The 18,536-nt window shown below is 32.8% G+C and overlaps 1 protein-coding gene across 3 annotated transcripts in view; it reads left to right on the top strand.

Moving 5' to 3' along the window:
- The window catches only part of LOC107445749 (B-cell receptor CD22), a 417,445-nt gene that overhangs the window by 328,330 nt on the left and 70,579 nt on the right, over nucleotides 1–18,536 (top strand). For all 3 annotated transcript variants that reach the window (XM_071178321.1, XM_071178319.1, XM_071178320.1), the window contains exons 6-9: nucleotides 3,264–3,560; nucleotides 12,938–13,204; nucleotides 16,181–16,295; nucleotides 17,842–17,993. In XM_071178321.1, the coding sequence (XP_071034422.1) occupies nucleotides 3,264–3,560; nucleotides 12,938–13,204; nucleotides 16,181–16,295; nucleotides 17,842–17,993 (831 nt within the window). The remainder of the gene's footprint in view (nucleotides 1–3,263; nucleotides 3,561–12,937; nucleotides 13,205–16,180; nucleotides 16,296–17,841; nucleotides 17,994–18,536) is intronic.

Below are 18,536 nucleotides of genomic sequence, written 5' to 3'. Positions count from 1 at the left end.
AATTTGCGCATGATTAAAATTACTTTTTTTAATCGAATTAATTTTTTTTATATCCAAAATGTATAAAGAAAAAAAATTAAATTTTTCTACTTTATAATTGCAGAGATGCCAACTTGCTCCGGACAGCAAATATATATATTAAAGTGGTAGTTCATCAATTGTAATTCTTGGTTTAATAAATTCTGTTTAGTGGATTTTTATCCGCCTCTATTTCTTAATAATTCGTAGGTTTATATCATTCACCACTTTATTGTACTAATGTCACCTTTTTAAGAGCAAGCAATAATAGTCACATATTTGCAAAATTTGTTTTGTAATTATCTACCGTTTTTTTAATTATTTTGGTGTGTCCGGAGCAGTTGGCATCTCTGTAATTGCAAAAAAATATTTTAATTTATTTTCTCATCTAAGTTTAAGCAGACGATGCGTATCATATTAGTAGCGTATCAATCTTTAGCTCCGTAGGTTTGTTTACACTGGTGTCAAAAAGTATAGACCTTTTCAATATTTACGATTTAGGTTTTTAGAAGTCAGTATAAATTTTAACCCAACCAAAAAGTCAAGAAAACTCCTGAATCAAGCAAATTTGCCTTCATGTATGTGAAACTAGCTTGCATACATGAAGGGTGTTACACGAAGAGAAAAATCATGAAATATATTCAGTTTTTCGACCGGAAAGTGGAGACTATAATCCGTCTAAAGCTGAGAATTTTTTTTGCCAGTACTGTTTCCCGTGCTAGCCAGAAGGAATACATAAATACACCAGCCATCTTTGGGGTTAGAACTCGGGTCATCTTAGTGGGGGGTGAGTGCTCGATCCCTTAAGCCAGGGTTTCCCAAAGTGTGATACGCGTACTCCCAGGGGTACGAGAACAGTTTAGCGGGGGTACGCGTTCTTGCAACGCGAAATATCTTGCAACAGGCGAAAGTTTCAAATTTTATTTAAAAACAAAGCTAGCCATGAAAATTTATGATGACGTATTTTGCTATTGGCTATTTTTTGAAGAGTTAACAGTTAATAATGAGTGGTGGTCAGCAGCCAGTTGTGATTTTTAACTTTTGTGCAATTTTTTACAGTCAAAAATACATTCGTTTTTTTATTAGTGCTGCACAGCATTACGAAAAATTTAGAAAGGGTACACAAAAGACTTAAATTTGGGAAACACTGCCTAGAGCCATTCCGATCCCTTTAGAAATAAACGTCATTTATTTGGATGGTTTTTCAATGCATTCTAAAGATACGTTGTCATATACACTCGACTTATACGAATATACCTTTTTATAAATATACATTAAAAAGAAATTAAATATACAACTCCAATTCAAAATATTAGAATAACCAAAAAAGGCATTGTATTACCTTATAAAATGCGTGATATCTTTAAAAATAAACAACGGTGGCGAACGGAAAAATTATTAACCGTCCACAATTAGTTGACGTATGATATTATTGTTCACACGCGCCTAAAGAAGTATTAGAGATTTTATAAAAAAATATTGAAATTTTTCAAAATATTAAAATAATTCCAGAGGCGATTCAAAATATTAGAATATCTGTAAAATTGTGTGATTGGTCAACGTTAATCATAAAATTTGCATACGTTGCGCCACTGTAGAGCTAGTACGCGTATAAAGGCTCGTTTGAAAATCAGATTTAGTTTGTTGGGAGTTAAAATGGGTCGAACGAAAGACATACCGGACACTACCAAGACAGCGATTGTGACTCTACGCAATGAGGGAATTAGTCAACAAATGATTGCCAAAATGTGAATTGCTCTCAAGGAACTGTAAGTAAAATTTTAAAAGATTATTCTACAAATCAAAGTTTTAAATATAACTGCTCAAATAGTGGTCGTAAACGAATAACCACACTGAGACAAGACAGAAAGCTGAAACGTGTCGTCACTAAAAATAGCTTCAAGAGCTTGAGATTCATAAGTAGAAAGTGGAGAGAACAAGGAGTGGATGCCTCAACATCTACCACACTACGACGACTCCATGAACTTGATTTTCAATCACGTGTGCCCAAGAAAAAGCCGCTACTTACACGCAAGCAAAAACGAGCCAGAGTGAGGTGGTGCAAAGACAGATTGCAATGGGGTATTCAGGACTGGAATAACGTACTTTTTAGCGATGAATCGATGTTTTGCGTTTCCCACGGTCATCAGGGTGTCCGTGTTTGGCGTTGCAAGCAAGAAGCTTTTACCACAGATTGCTTGAAACGCTCAGTGAAGTTTAGCACTTCTGTAATGATTTGGGGGTGTATGGGTGCTGAGGGCTTAGGAAAGCTGTGCATTTTGAAAGGAAGGGTAAATTCTGAAGTATACAAGGAGGTACTTGAACATTTTATGATTCCGTCATCGGAAGATCTATTTGAGGATGACTTTATCTTCCAACAAGACTCTGCATCTTGCCACACGTCAAACGCCACCACTACTTGGCTTACTAACAATAAAGTCAAATTACTTCCTTGGCCGGCCAATTCACCCGATTTGAACCCCATCGAGAATATATGGGGTTTAATGAAGAAACGCCTTCAGGATTTAGCTCCAAAGGACAAAAATGAACTCATAGAAAGCGTGAAATCCGTTTGGGCAACTATCAGCAAAGATGACTGCAAAAAAGTAGTGCATCGTATGCAAAATCGTTTGCGTGACGTTATTAAAGCTAAGGGAGATGCCACTAAGTATTAACTATTCATGCAGATTTCATTTAAATGAATTATGCTATTTTTGTTCATGTTATTCTAATTTTTTGAACCACTGTGAAAATTATTCTAATTTTTTGAATTTTTAGAAAAAATTCATTGTAAAAACTTTTGCAATATCATAATAATTTATTTATGTTATGTTCATCTACAAAACATGTAGAATGTGATAACACACTTCAAAATTCTCAGGTATTTATTTTTACCAAAATAAATGCATATCTCAAACCACTATGTGCTTTATTTATCATTATTCTAATATTTTGAATTTGAGTTGTATATTGTTGATGTAGAAGAATTAGGTTCTGGAGAGACGATGATTACGATCCTGGAAATCGCAATTCCTGGTCGATTCTCACCCTTGTTGTTATCGTGTGCATTCATGTAGTATGTGTGACATTGCTTTTAGACAATCACCAAACTTTGTCAAAAACACGTGTAAGGCCAGTGATTATGCAGCCATGTTGCAAACGATTATTATCATGATTGCCAGATTGTTATGTTAACTTTTTTCTGTAAACTTCCATTACAAATAAAGACTTGTTTTTTTCAATAGATCCACCTGCAGTCATCATGCAGCCAACAGGGGGAGTGCTCGTGAACGAATCAGACTCTGCCATCATCTACTGTACGTATGAAGCGAATCCATTCAACATTTCAGATGTTCTATGGTTTCACGAAGGAGTGCAATTAACGGTTCCAACAAGTGGCAAATACGAAAGCAGTATACAAGGTTATCCAACCTTAACCATTCGAAATGTTCAAAAAGAAGACAGGGGGATGTATTCGTGTTCACTGGCGAATGCCATTGGCAGAGGAAACGCCACCAATGAAGCTGAAGTCAATGTCTTGTGTAAGTTAATGATATATTTCATTATTGTATTTGAAATGGCCCTATAGTAGTGGCCTAACAATAGTCACCTTTTTATGGGATATTAATTTATTTTTATCATCCAGATTCATGAACAAATGTCACTTTAATCGAGCTTGTAGTGGTTCCACCACTGCAAAAATACAATTCAAATTTACTAGTATATGAGGCGTGTTAACTTGATTCTATGTGGGGGTTCCTTTTCATAGATGAAGGTTGACATTGTCGATGTCACCAATGTGAGGTAAGTATACCCCACATTGGTGACCATCGGACGTGATGCAACACGCCTACTTAGACAGAAGATCCCACTTCGATTTGAACACACCTACTTCGATGGATGGTTTCCATTAAAAAGTTGATTAGCTACTTGTGGCTGTAACATTATCTACCTCGCGCTGCTGCTACTCAGTCTCGATCACACACTGCGTTGACCTGTATACACTAGACTTCCAATGGCACCACAGGACACCACGACCGTGAACTTAATACAGCTCTCACGAGCAGCACTCAAAAGTACGGAGATCTTAGTACAGCTCTCCTAGTTTTTCACAAAAGAGCAATGAATCAACTAGTTTTATCCATTCATCAAATTCTATCGGAGCTATAATTCTGGTGGGGGAGTTCTGTAGTGTGTCTACCACTACAAAAATACAATTCAAAATTCACTAGTATATAAGGCATGTTAACTCGATTCTATGTGGGGGGTACCTTTTCACAGATGAAGGTTGACATTGTCGTTATCTACCTTCCCCACAAGTTCTTTTACTGAGCATTAAATGATTATCAATCTGATTCAGGAGTAATAGTCACATTTACTCACTTTTTTAAAAAAAATAATATTATTCAGTTATTATATCTTTTGAAATCAATATTTTATCGTTAGATAATCTAAATTATATTCTAATTCATTTTATGTTCGAATACCACATATTTGTTACTACTAAACATACTAAGTTAAATCATTATTGTTATCATTATTTTAAAAATTTTGTTTAAGTTATGTTTAGCATATGTTTAGTAATATGTTTTCTAGCTCGAAATATATAATGGTAAATTTATTTTTATGAAAATACAAATCTGTTCGTCTCCTAAATTACAAAAATAAAACGTGGGTTATCACTTTTTGTTCGCGATGTCGTCAAATTGTCATTAGCTGATTGAAAGGCAAAAATGCTAGGATTACCTTTAGGATTTAGATATTACGTCTATCAGAGATTGTATTAGGAAGAAAAAGTGAGAATTGGTTTTTTAATCGATTGAAAATTGATGCATACTCGAGTGTTTATTATTATTGCACTTAATTATTTTCACATTAAACAATTATTAAACTTTTTGGCATGTAAGAGCATATTTGAATTGGGCATATTCGCGCATAAAAGAGCATATTAAAATGTTTAACAAATACATAACGTTTGAATTTTAAAAATAATGAATTTGTTAATTCGTTTATTTGCTTATTATTTATTTAGTATGAAATTTACTTTTTTTTTCATGGAAAATGTCTTTTTTATTTCTTAGTCTCTGTCTATTTTTATTTTTTTCTGTATTTCAGTTAATTGTTATAATTCAAACTGGAAAGATCTTTTTCATATTTTCTCTTTCAAATTTTAAGTAATGCTTAAAAAACCTTTTAGAAACTATATATATATATACATACACAATCGCTTATCTACGATGTGGGTTAATTTGAAACAGAATATACTTTAGCTATTAAGCTATCAAAACTACTTTCGAATACTGTTGCCGTGTAATTGAGGTTTTCGAACTAATTCAGCATGCAAGACATGAATTGTTCTTTTGTTCTATTTCATTTCATGTGCGTGTTATTCTTTCCCACCCCTCTCAGCACACGAAGAGATTCCTACCCACAAATAAATAAAAAAAAAAGAAGATAGAAAACCGTGTTTTGTGTTGGAAGCGGGAAAAGTTCAATCTTTCAGGATGAAGGGGAAAAAAAGGATAATAAAAGGAAAGGATAGACTGAAAAGAGAGACCCTTTGGATGAAAAGACATGTAAACTGGAAACGCTCAAAATGTTGTCTTTGTTTCTCAAACGTATTCTCGGATATAGTTGCTAAAATTTTATTTTTTCTAAAACGTATCATGTTTGTTCTTTTTTTCATTAAAAATGTAATTCATATTTGTTCGGTTATACTAATGTTTAAAATTTTCTCGCTATGAAAAACTGACGTCGCCGCCCCCCCCCAAACATAATTGAAAATTTATCAATACTAATGTGTCTCCCCTAAAATAATAATGGTTCATATTTAAAATTGCGATAAAAAATCTGTAAATACATTTTATTAGTATTTAACAGCATAAGAAAAAATAATAAAATAAATGATAAAAATGTCTTCGTAGAAATTATTTTTAGACTTCTATAGTGCTATTCGGTTTTATTTAAATATCGCGATTAGCTGTATTGAGTGCTTGGTTGAGTATATAATTTAATCACAAAATTCATAAAGAAGCTATACTGCACCAAATGTAAACGACATTACGCATTGAAGGTATCAAGACTTAACGCTATATTAAAACAAATCAGATGCAAAATACTGGGATAAGGAAAGTACAAGAAGAAAGTATAGGATTTTTTTTTGACGTTAATACAGTTCACATTTACTTGAATTAGGTAAATGCTAATTGAAAATAATAATAACAGATAAACTGCCAAGGTGCGAAGGACTAATGCAAAAAGATGATTTAAGGCAAAAATGTTCGAAATTGAGTTAATTGTAAATTTAAAATCCCTGTGCTCTTGGCTTTCTAAAAATACTTGACTTTGGTTTATACTATGATTATTTAAAAAATGATAGCAGTTTTTGTGTAAGGTGATAGACTAGTGATTTTAAGTTTTTAAATGCTTTTATCTTTTCACTTGAAACACGATATCTCATGTTGTTTTTAAAATAATTGTTTAAAATTTTTCATGAGTGTTTATAATTATAGCACACATGTTTTGAGTGAAAGACTAAGAGAAAAAAATAGAATTTCATTTTTTATGCAAATTTTTTCGAAAAGACAAGTGTGGAAATTTTGAAAAAAAAATTATTTTTTAACTTCATTGATCTCTAACTTAGTAATATATGAGCTTGCTTTTAAGATAATAGTTCAAAGCATAGTTGATAACCTTATGAATAAAGTCCTAAAAAGATTTTTTCTTTCGGGTGATAGAAATTTTTTTACAGTTTTTATCGTGAATGTAAAAAAAGTTGCCGTAATTTCACCTAAAAGTACGCATATGAAAAGAAAACAAAAACAATAATAATAATTATTTTTACACATATTAAAACGAATAAATTAATGTTTTGAAATTTTATATTAATATTTAAAAACAAGTTGTCGAAACTACTCTTATACCTTAACATAAGCAACTAACTAAATCTGGGGTAATCTTGTAGCAATTTAGAAGAGAATATCACAACACAAAATTTATACTAATGATACAAACATCTAGGAAGAAAAACATTTTTCAGTTCATATTAAAATATATATTTCTGAAAAAAAAATAATCTGTGGAAAAATTTTGCGTGGAAAAGTAATAAAAATTTACCCAGCAATTAAGCTATTTATCTGATGATATAATTAGCCGATTTTTAAAAAAAAAATGGTGATTATCGACTTTAAGTGGGCGTATTAGGAAGCGAATAACAAGTTAAGAAGAGGTTGTAATCTGGTTGAATTAGGGAATAGTTTCTTTTTATATCTTTAAAGACTGTAAGTAAAACCTTTGTACCAGTAAACTAAGATTTAATTATTTGGTTTTATTCTTTTCAGTAGAGTAATTAATTCAGTCATTTTACCAATTGTTTTTGATTTGCAACCGATTAATTTTTTTTATTTGCATATTTACTGTTTTATTTCTGCCTAATTTTCAAGTTGTTTGTAACAGTGAGCGTATAATTTGTTTAGACCATGAATATATGCTTATGATCTTCGATGATGAAAGAGCGAATAAATTGAAAGTTTTAAAAGACTCTTTCGAACAGTTTCGAAGAATTTGAGAATCTTAAAATCTTCTGCTCATGCTATTTTTCATTAAGGAATTGACTGGACTTTAAAACGGCTGAAATAGCTTAAATATTTAAAACAGACATGAAACTTATTTTTAAGCTACGTAGTTTTGCATCCTCTTTCTGAAATTCAGTTCGAATTACGTTCGAACTATGTTTGAACTACGACTATTTATGAGGCTTCCAGGCTAACTTAGATTTCCGGTCAAGGCGCTGTTTCTAACTTCTTATCATCTTTTTAAAAGTGATATATCATTTATAAAACTGACTTTGACCCATGATCCGTCTACCACTTAGCATATTTTACATCAGCACTGTGGTCGATGCAAGCTGGATGCGGAATTCGTATCGAACAGTCATCGCTGGGATTCGAACTCGGTTCAACTCATTGGAAGGAGAACGTTCTATCCCATGAGGCATCACGGCTAATACTTTCCCCTTATGATTGTTATCGGCAGTGGTCAAGGTACTGCTTCAATAAGACCGGGCCGCCAAACAGCATTACAAGGAAGGACAACCGACCGCCGTGTACGGTGTATGGCTGTGGCTCTCCGTACTGCGTCTGCATCAGAAATTCACGTTGCAGTTGGCACTGCAGTGAGACAGCAAACTGTTACAAATCTGCTACTTCGAGCGAGAAGCCCTGTAGCTTGCATTCCCCTCACTCAAATCTACTACGACGTGAGTGGTGTTGAGTTAAAGCTCATTGGAGGACACAGTAGAGATCTATTGTGTTTCCTGATGAAAGTAGGTTATTGTAGGTAGGCCGTATATTGGTTAAAAGGAGGCTAGATGAGCGCCTGCTACCGAACTGTCTCCCTCTTAGACACACCTACACCTGGAGTTATGGTCTGGGGAGCAATTTTGTATGACGACAGGAGCTATCTCATCGTTATTCCCCGCACCTTGGCTGCAAATTTGTATGTCAACCTGGTGATTCAACCTGTTTTGTTGCCATTCATGAGCAGCATACAAGGGGGTATTTTCCAACAGGATACCGTCCGCCCACATACTGCTGTTGTAACCCAAAATGGTCTAAAGAATGTCGACATGTTTCCTTGGCCTGCTAGATCTCCAGATCTTTCACCAATCGAGCAAGTACGGGACATTAGTGAACGACAACTTCTGCGTCATCCACAACCTCCGTATCGGCTGTCAAAGTGCAAAAGGCATGAAACTCCACATCACAAAACGGCATACGGCATCTGTATGACACAATGCATACCCGTTTGCATGCTTGCATTCAAAAATCTGGTGGTTATACCGGTAATTAATGTACCGGTATTTCGCATTTGAAATGGTTTTTGTTTTAAATGCATTAACCTGTGAACTTGAAACTTTAATCAATTAACTATGTATGTTACACAGAGAAGCACATTGCCCAAATTTTATTACTCTACAATAATTTTTTCTTGGTGTTTTGATTTTTATTCCTTCTTTGTATAAACGTAACACGAAATAATATTTCTCAGCCTATCTTTCTTTTTTAAATTTTTTTGTTTTTAAAAATGTATTCACATACTTCTTGCCATGCATAAACTTTTCATATCTTTATACTTTCTCTCTCAAGACTTCAAAAAAAAAAGATCTTTGTTCAGCAAAAAACTGTTACTCTGAAAATCTTATTAACAAGATACCATTCGAAAACCTGACAAAATATTTTTGAGTACCGGAGCATTTGTCACCAAGAGAAAACAATTTTCCGGAATCAAAACATTTATTACCTATTTCTTGCGGGTAGAACAAAAAGAATTCTTTCGAGATTTGTGCTCTAAACTGATATGTAACTCGGAAATCAGATAAGAAGTTGAAAAAAAAAATGGCGAGATAAGATGAATATCAACGGCGAACAACTCATAGCCGTTTCGAAAGGGAATGATTTCCAATACTTGTTTCGGCCTTTCGTAAGAAACAAAAGTACCCCCCTGGGCTATTCTACGCAGCTTGAGTTATGGAGCAATACTCTACCTCTATTCAGTCGCTTGCTAATCAGAGCAAAAGAAGATCAAAATCACTCGCTTTGATAGCTGCACAGTTGCAAGGAAACGAAACAATATTCTTGTCATCAGTCAGGAACCAGCAACTTTACTGATAAATAAGAAATTCTTATCGCTAATATATTTACTTTTTTTATTATTTCTTTTCGTATATACTAAGATATATTTTATCTGTAAACAAAAGGTAAATGTATTGAGGAAGAATAAGATATGTAGACATTGTTACACTCTAAGTCTACATCTTTTGAAGTTACGTTACGAAAATGTTATTGTTAACATGTAATTTAAGTAATTTTATTAATGGGATGAACGTACCATCTCTAACGTTTACGAGCTTATTTTCTGAGTTTAACAGGGCATACGATTGTATGTTAACTTTGGAATAGAGGTAAAGTGACCGTATTGGACGAAACGCGAAAATAAAATCATTCAACGGCAAAAAGAATTTGCATTTACGGGATCTGCTCAAGCTTCATATTTCATTTTATAAGCATAGTTGAACAAACGACCCAATTTTTCTGTTTACGACTGCTAATGTTCCACTCCGAAGCCTTGTAATTTTGAACCCAATCCAGCTGGCAAGGGAACTCCTGGTTCAAGTATTGATAGAAATTTACCTTTGTGGAGGATTGTTCTGATGGAACTAACCAGCATTTGCGTTACATGGAAAGGAAAATCACGAAAGCCTCCCACGGTTAAGACTGACGGCAAGGGGACTCTAACCCATGATCCGTCTACCACTGAGGATATTTTACCTCAGCACTGTGGTCAGTGCGAGACGGGAGCGGTATTCGTATTCCTCTAGTTTTATTTTATTCTATAACCGTTGTTGAACAGCAGGCCCAATTTTGAGTTCGCGGCATCCAATGTTCATCGTAATTTCGAACCCGATCCAGAAATACAAGGTAACTCTTGTATCAAGTATTTGGAGGAATTTTTATTGAAACTAACCTTCCTTTGTGTTAATCGACCGGAAAACCACAAGAACCTCCAACGGTTAGCCATCCAGCAAGGGAACTCTAACCCATAATCAGTCAACCCCTGAGGATATTTTACGTCAGCACGTGCGAGCCGGGTGGAGAATTCGTATCAACCAGCCATCACTGGGATTTGAACCCTGGGTACCTCATTGGGAGGCTAGCACTCCCTCTTCTAAACCACCACTACTCACTCTAGCTTTATAGATAACTATAAGTTAGTCTTATTGAAAATTCTATTCAAGATTTATAAATACTACTCACGTTCTAGGACTCAATCTTATAGGCTCAGAGGGGTGACCTTAAATATGCTCCAAATTTTACGAGTTCTTTTCGAAATGCTTTAAAACTAAACTGTTTAGAAAAAAAGTTTGAAATTAACATTGACTTGCATGTTTTTTCCTAGTACTTCTATTATTTTTACTCGATCTTGGTTGTATCACGGTGTGAAGAATATTCCAATTAAATATAAAAAATTTTGGAGTATTTTTATTTCTAGATTAAAATTATTGTAAATATAAAAACTGATGACAGGCAAATGTTGATGTCAATTTTCGAGGTTTCACTATCCCTGGGGTCAGATATATGGGATGATGGAAATAATCACGCCCAATTCGTTATATATAAAAATGATATCTGTATTTAATTCGTATATATAGATATCCGTATACTTTGTTGGATTCCAAGGAACTTATAACGGATTAGGGACCCTGAAAAACATGATTAGTAGAAAAAAAATAATAACCTCCCTCGTGTCGACTATTGTGTAGTGCTGTTGGGGAAGTTCGAGGAATTCAAATGATTCACATTTTGATACTATCCTAATCTAGCTAGGTAAATTAGTATCATATTCCTATTAGGATTATACTTAACAATCTAGGTATTTTATGCAGCTGCTAGGTAGTCTACAGGCTAAGACCACCACAGTTTAGTCAACGCCTCCTATAACTGCAAGCCACCACACGGTTTCTTATAGGTAGTCCGATCAGACCATTATGAAGGTAAACCAGTTTAAGAAACTATTTAATAGAAAATCTAGTTTAAAAAAATAGAAAGCAGTAGCAAATATATGTCTAAAAAAATTGTTTAATTTATGAATGTGAATGGTTTGTCTTATTTACTTTGTCAACCACTACAGATTCAATTCTCAAATATATATATTAAATCTCTCTCAATTACTTTTAAAATAGAATTCGGGTTCATGCGCACAACTGGTTCACTTTTCAAATAGTCTGAGCACTCGACTTATCAAAAAACCGTGTGGAGGCTTTCTAATGTAAGAGGTGATGGCTTAGCTGATTCTTTCTACTCTTTTTTCTACTCTTTTGATTCTGAAACTTTCTACTCTTTTTGCAGTTCCACCGATTGTGGAGGCGACCATCGCTCCAGAAGACGTGAAAGAAGGTGAAAGTATTTCACTGTTCTGCGACATCTTGGAAGGAAATCCACAAAATTTGTTGCGGGTCAGGTGGTACAAGGAAGATGAGCTTCTGCACGAGACAACTGAGAGGGAGATCGTCTGGTTAGGGGTNTATATTAAATTTCTCTCAATGACTTTGAAAATGGAATTAAGGTTCATGCGCACAAATGGTTTACTTTTTAAATTGTCTGCACAGTCTACTTATAAAAAACCGTGTGGAGGCTTTCTAATGTAAGAGGTGATGGTTTAGCCAACTACAGACTCTGGCCAAATTATTAGACGCATTATAAAATTCTATGAAAAATTATAATTATCAGGTGAAACTATACAGTTTTATTGTTTTTACTCTGATGAAACCGGTTTGCATCTGTTTACGCTCTCCTGTATCAATGGGTTAACATTGTAATGCAATACGTTAAAAATAAATACAAATAGGAAGTATATAAAAACTCTCCTGAATAAAAACCCATTACATGTATGTTTAAATATAAGAGTATTGCATATAAACTTGAGTAAAACATGTCATTATTAAAAAAATAAAAAAAACTACAGTGACCTAATAATTTGATCTCATTAGTATAATATACTAATATAATGCTTGATATAATAAATATTCTATATTTATATAATATATCGTCTAATTTATCCTATCGTCAAATTTATATTATATATCGTCTAATTTATCCTATCGTCAAATTTATATTATATATCGTCTAATTTAACCCATTGATACACTAACGTAAACAAGTGCAAACTGCGTAAAAATAATAAAGCTGTATAGCATCATCTGGTAATTAAGAATCTTATAGTGCGTCTAATAATCTGGATACGGACTGTAATTTTATTTGGCCAAAACACAAAAATATACCGTTTCAACAAATGCACCAATGCAACCAATTTTGTTAATTTCAGAGGTGTAATAGATTTAAACTTTCTACTCTATTTGCAGTTCCACCGATTGTGGAGGCGACCATCGCTCCAGAAGACGTGAAAGAAGGTGAAAGTATTTCACTGTTCTGCGACATCTTGGAAGGAAATCCACAAAATTTGTTGCGGGTCAGGTGGTACAAGGAAGATGAGCTTCTGCACGAGACAACTGAGAGGGAGATCGTCTGGTTAGGGGTGAGCAGGAACTCATCAGGAATATATTCGTGCGAAGGAGAGAATGCCGCCGGATGGGGTGAGGAGTCTGAAAAGAAGGAGTTGATCGTTAAGTGTAAGGTTTCTTATTTATTTACAATTCATGGTTGTTCCTTTAACCATTGACTTGTGATCTTTAATTTGGTGCAATACATCTGACAGCATTTTCAATGCGAAATATTATTTAGAATCTGAATGTCCTCATTAGTTTTTAAAAAATGCAGTATGAATCGATGATTTAAAAAATATCTATAATATTTTTCACCTAAGGATCAGATGGTAATGTAATATTTCCAAGATTAAATGGCCAGCTGTTATTTGTGAGTTAATGACTATGATTGAGGTTGCACAATTGCTGTTTTATTACCGACCCGTTGTAAGAATATGTTTACATAAACATATTTTAACAGTTATTAGAAATACTTTCGTATCTACCGTGTCAAATCTTTAAGATTTTAATCAAAATCCAATTCGATACTCTTAAGATCATTGAAGCATATTTTTCTTAATCTTGACCGTCTAAATGCCGAATTAAGAAAGGATTAACCGGATCTTTAATAAGAATATAATTGGCGAAAATGTGCAAAACTTTTGGCGCCATCATAATAAAAAATAATTTCCTATCTAAACATTCTAAACACATTAAGTTTATAAAATAATAATAAGAAAGAACTGTAAGTGTAAAAATACGTAATAAAAAAGTATAATAAAAAGAAACAAAACAAAGTTAAAACCCGTATTTTCTTATATTGAATTATTCTTGTATCTAACCATATATATATTATTATAAATCATTTCGGTAGTCAAAAATCATTGATAGCTTTTAAAGCGCAAACAAAAAAGTGATAATCCTTGTGCATCGCCGCCACATAAATTCGTTTAAATACGAAATCAAGTGATAAAAAAACTAACTCGCATAGTCGAGGATTACACAGTAAATATGATATAATCTGCGGTTATTGGCGTAGAAGTTGCCTTTTGAAGATGATATCTGGTTTGGCGAAATTGTTCGACGTGATAATCCCAAAGTACCGAATAGGGTTACTTAAAGATATTTTAATAGTAAACCCGATTCTATTCTCTTAAGATCAGTTTCCAAGATTTTAATGGCTAGCTATTATTTGTGAGCAAATGACTACAAATGCTGTTGCACAATTGTTGTTTTATTACCGATCTGTAGTAAAAATATGGTTACATAAACATATTTTAATAGTTATTATAAATACTTTCGTATCTACCGTATCAAATCTTTGAAATTTTAATCCAAATCTATTCTGCACTTTTTAGTTCATTTAATTTTCTTAAATAACACCAGAAAAAAATAAACTGCAGCTCCATATTAATTCCAAATTAATTTATTTTTTTAAAACACTGAAAGGATTTTGTTAACTTAATTTCAAAGAATATATATATATTTTTAAAAAAAATTAGAAAATTCTTCATAATGAAACTTTCTAATTTATTTTGCTTATTATATATCTTTTTTCTTCCCCATTGTTGTTGGGTTTCATCGATCATCGCCTCATATCATTTTTAGAGACAAATTGATTTTTAAGTGCCTGATCAGGAAAATTAATACCTGTAATAAAATGTCGGCAGCTGCTCCTCCATCTTTCGAAGATGAGGAAGAGGAGAGAGAAAAAAAAATATTAATGACGAAGACAAGATCCGAAGAATTCTTGGCCGTTAATGAGGCAGACATTTTTCTCATCAAGGCCCCGATGACGTATGGCGTAACTTAACTATAAGATTCCAACTGACGCTGATACATTTAACGTAGAATTTGCCAAGACTAACGTCTAGAGCTGTTGAGAATGATGAGCGAGGGAATTTGACGTCAGTTGAATTCGAGAATGGCATATCAACGTATCTAAGCCTACTTTTTGCTTATATTTAGGCGAATTAGGAAATCTTTTTGTTTATCGTAGTTAAGAATTTTACGTGAAAACGATTTTTTAAAGTTTCACTTTTTTTATAAACATGTTCAGTCGATATAAATGTACATATTATATAAAAACAAATTAAATCAGCATACAAATTGCTTTAAAAGTTATTAGTATCGCTGAAAAAATTGTGAATGTTGACCTTAAAAAAGAAAGAAAAATTGTTTGTTCTTTTCGAACTTTTTTTTTATAAAAACGTTTGGTTGATAAAAATGTATTAAAATAAAAAAAAATTGAATCGACACACAAATTGTTTTAAAAATTAATATTATCTCTGAAAAAAATGTGAATGTTGACTTTAAAATAGAAAGAAAAATTATTGTTCGTTTGTAATGAATAAATAATTCTTTTCGAACTTTTTTTTATAGAAATGTTCGGTCGATATAAATGTATTAAAATTAAAATAAAATTGTAACACAAATTGTTTTAAAAATTAATATTATCTCTGAAAAAAGTGTGAATGTTGACCTTAAAAAAGAAAGAAAAATGATTGTTTATAATGCATAAATAATTGGTATTTTTAAACCATTTGAAGAACATAATAGGATGTGCGAAATAAACATGTAATATGTATTACTAATATGATGCTCCGTAAAAATATTTCGATGGTCTGTTTAATCAGGGCACTCACATTGCCTAAATATATATGCAAACAAGTGTTGCATATATAACACATATGTGCATATATGTGTGTTACATATATGCACTTTGCTTTATTGGTGTAGATTAATTTATTCTCCGTAAATGCCTCTCTTCGATTTTTTCAACTGTTTTTCATTCTTTTTTTTATTGTTAGCCAAGGAAAATTAAAAGAAAATTTATCACGAAACATATTTTATGTTTCAAGCATTGTATGTGTACATGTTCGTGCATTGTATGTATGAGTATTTTTGTGTTTTTTTTTCCTTTATTGCTATAAATAATAAATTATTACCTTTTTTATTGAATGAACCTAAAATTCCGTGTAGATGGTTTAATTATTGCGTGTCAAATCTGATATTTAATTAATCGTGATGTTAATTTAATTATATATATTTTGTTGAATGATTTTCTTATTTTATTTTAACTGACATGAATTTCGTGTTAATGAATTTCATTTATTCACGTAGACTTACCTGGTCCTTCAAAATTGTATGAAATGGATCCACCGGCTGTTAAAGGTGAAACATCATTCTTACACTGCGAAGTGAATGATACCGGATTACCTCCTGCATCTGTTTACAGGTAAACAAATGAACCACAGTTATGACAGGATGCCTAAAATAATTGAATGTACTTCACTTGGGTTAACATAAAGTAGAATAAAGGCTTGATTTTATAAAGGAATTAGGTACCCACGCCAATTAGTGTTATAATGGGATACTTGCAAGTGACGTAGAGTGGGTATCTCGATCGTGATTGGTTGCTGAAACGTGGCATTTGTTTACGTTAGCAACTGTTATTTCCATTTAGTCAAGCCCGTTAAGTATCTTTTCTCTTAAGTGACGCATTCTATGTTCTTTGTGTAAAAATTTCAATTCTTTCATTATATATTTCTGATTAAACACGAAACCATGTAGAAGATAAACAATCTAATTATGCATTGAAGTTGCCGGGTACACAAAACTAAAATATACCACCTTTACAATAAAATACCAGAACAATCCTAATGAATCTAAGTTAAGTAAAAGATGTAGATGAGAAAGAATTGCAATTTAACAAATTCGATGCACGATACGGCGCTGAATATAATTAATTTTGCGTAAATTAATATTCTAACTTATGTGGAGAAACTTAGCGCAACTCAAACATGCCATTTTGCTTATAAATGAACAGCTGGCACTGACATCATAGTGTGGGGGTACACGTGATTTTCTTTTTGATGTGCAAATACCCAATTGGATATTATAGTGTGCTATTAAAAAACGTTGTATTTTTCATGTTTTGAGTAACTATTTTTAATATTGAATATATTATACTTATATATAAATTAGCATTGAATATTAACATATTTAATTCAGTAGGTAATCATTCAACATTTTTCACTTATATTTGGAACAGTAAAAGATGATGTTAATGTCCTTATTTCGTATACGTCCTTTCCTGCTTTTAAAGACTCAGTATTATCAGTTTTTTCCTATTCAAAAATAAAATTTAAGTGAGCTTTATTTGATTGCTTAATAAAGAAACTGACGCACTATAATTTTGTAAAACAAACTATAAAAACCTAATATAAAATTGTCGCACCACTATCGAAGTCTATCACAAGGGGAAAATTAAAACTCTTATCTCTGAAAGGCAAGATTTTTTTTAAAGGAACACTTTCGTAAAAAATTATAGCGACGCCTTTCCATATTACTAGGAACATAAACTGCAATTAGTTGTATTTAATTATATCCTTCTTACGATTCTCCTAGGTGATTGGTCAGACTGACTTAAAAGATGCATATCATTTGATGCATAATATAGTATTTAGTAACTTCAGTTAAAAAAAAAATAATATTAAGCGATGTGATTATAGATATAGCCAAATTAAATCTGTTTACCGCTTGAATAGCCACCCATCTAACCAGTTTTGAAGTTTTACTGCTGCAAATTCCTGTTTTGTTCGCCCTAAATAAACCGAGTTCTGATGTTGGAATTCCTACGCTTTACTTACATTGAATGTTTTACTTACACTACATTGAATTTACATTACATTACATTGAATCATTTACTTAGTTACATTGAATTTTTTTTAATTATTCCCCCAAATAAAACAGTACAAAATAATTTAAAATATTTTGTTTAGATGGGAAAAGAACGGTGAATTACTGGCGACAACATCAAGTGAGAATTACACCACTGACCCTCATGGTGTTAGAGCTGAAGGAAACTACTCATGTTCTGCTGTAAACGAAGTGGGAGTTGGTCCTAAAGGATACAAGTTCATTAATGTGTTTGGTAAAAATATATTCTAATCTATGTCTATAAATTAACATTTTTAAGATCGTGACTGTCTAAAAGACCTGGTTTCTTAGGACAGAGGTTGCGTTACAAAACGTCAGCTTGAAGCGAGCGCTAAAACCTGACTGGTCAATTTGTGAGTTAAGGTCTGGTTTCTTAGGACAACCGCCTTATCTGGGCGTCAGCGGAAAGTTGACGTAGAGCTGACACCATAAAAATACTTTTTTGTTAGCTCAGCGTGAGCAGTCGGCCCAACGCAGACATTATCTCTCATTGCGCATACGTTAATAACGTAAACAAATATTTATTTTAAATTTGTATTGATTTTCTTATTGTCGACCAGTGTTTCAGAGAACAAATAATGACTTTGTCCAAGAAAAAACACATTACAGCTGAGTTAAATGAAGAGTGCTATGTTTAATGAAGAAGCTATGTTTAATGTCAAAATCAAAATCTTGGCTGATTTCAATGTGCTGTTGGATGTTGTCCGCCATTGCTTCTGTGGTTAACGTCACGTTGTAATCCAACTGCAGTTGAGTT

The sequence above is a fragment of the Parasteatoda tepidariorum genome, chromosome 3 (assembly GCF_043381705.1).
Source record: "Parasteatoda tepidariorum isolate YZ-2023 chromosome 3, CAS_Ptep_4.0, whole genome shotgun sequence".
NCBI lineage: Eukaryota > Metazoa > Arthropoda > Arachnida > Araneae > Theridiidae > Parasteatoda > Parasteatoda tepidariorum.
The sequence above is the reverse complement of the archived record's forward strand: the minus strand, read 5'-3'. Positions and strand labels throughout refer to the sequence as shown.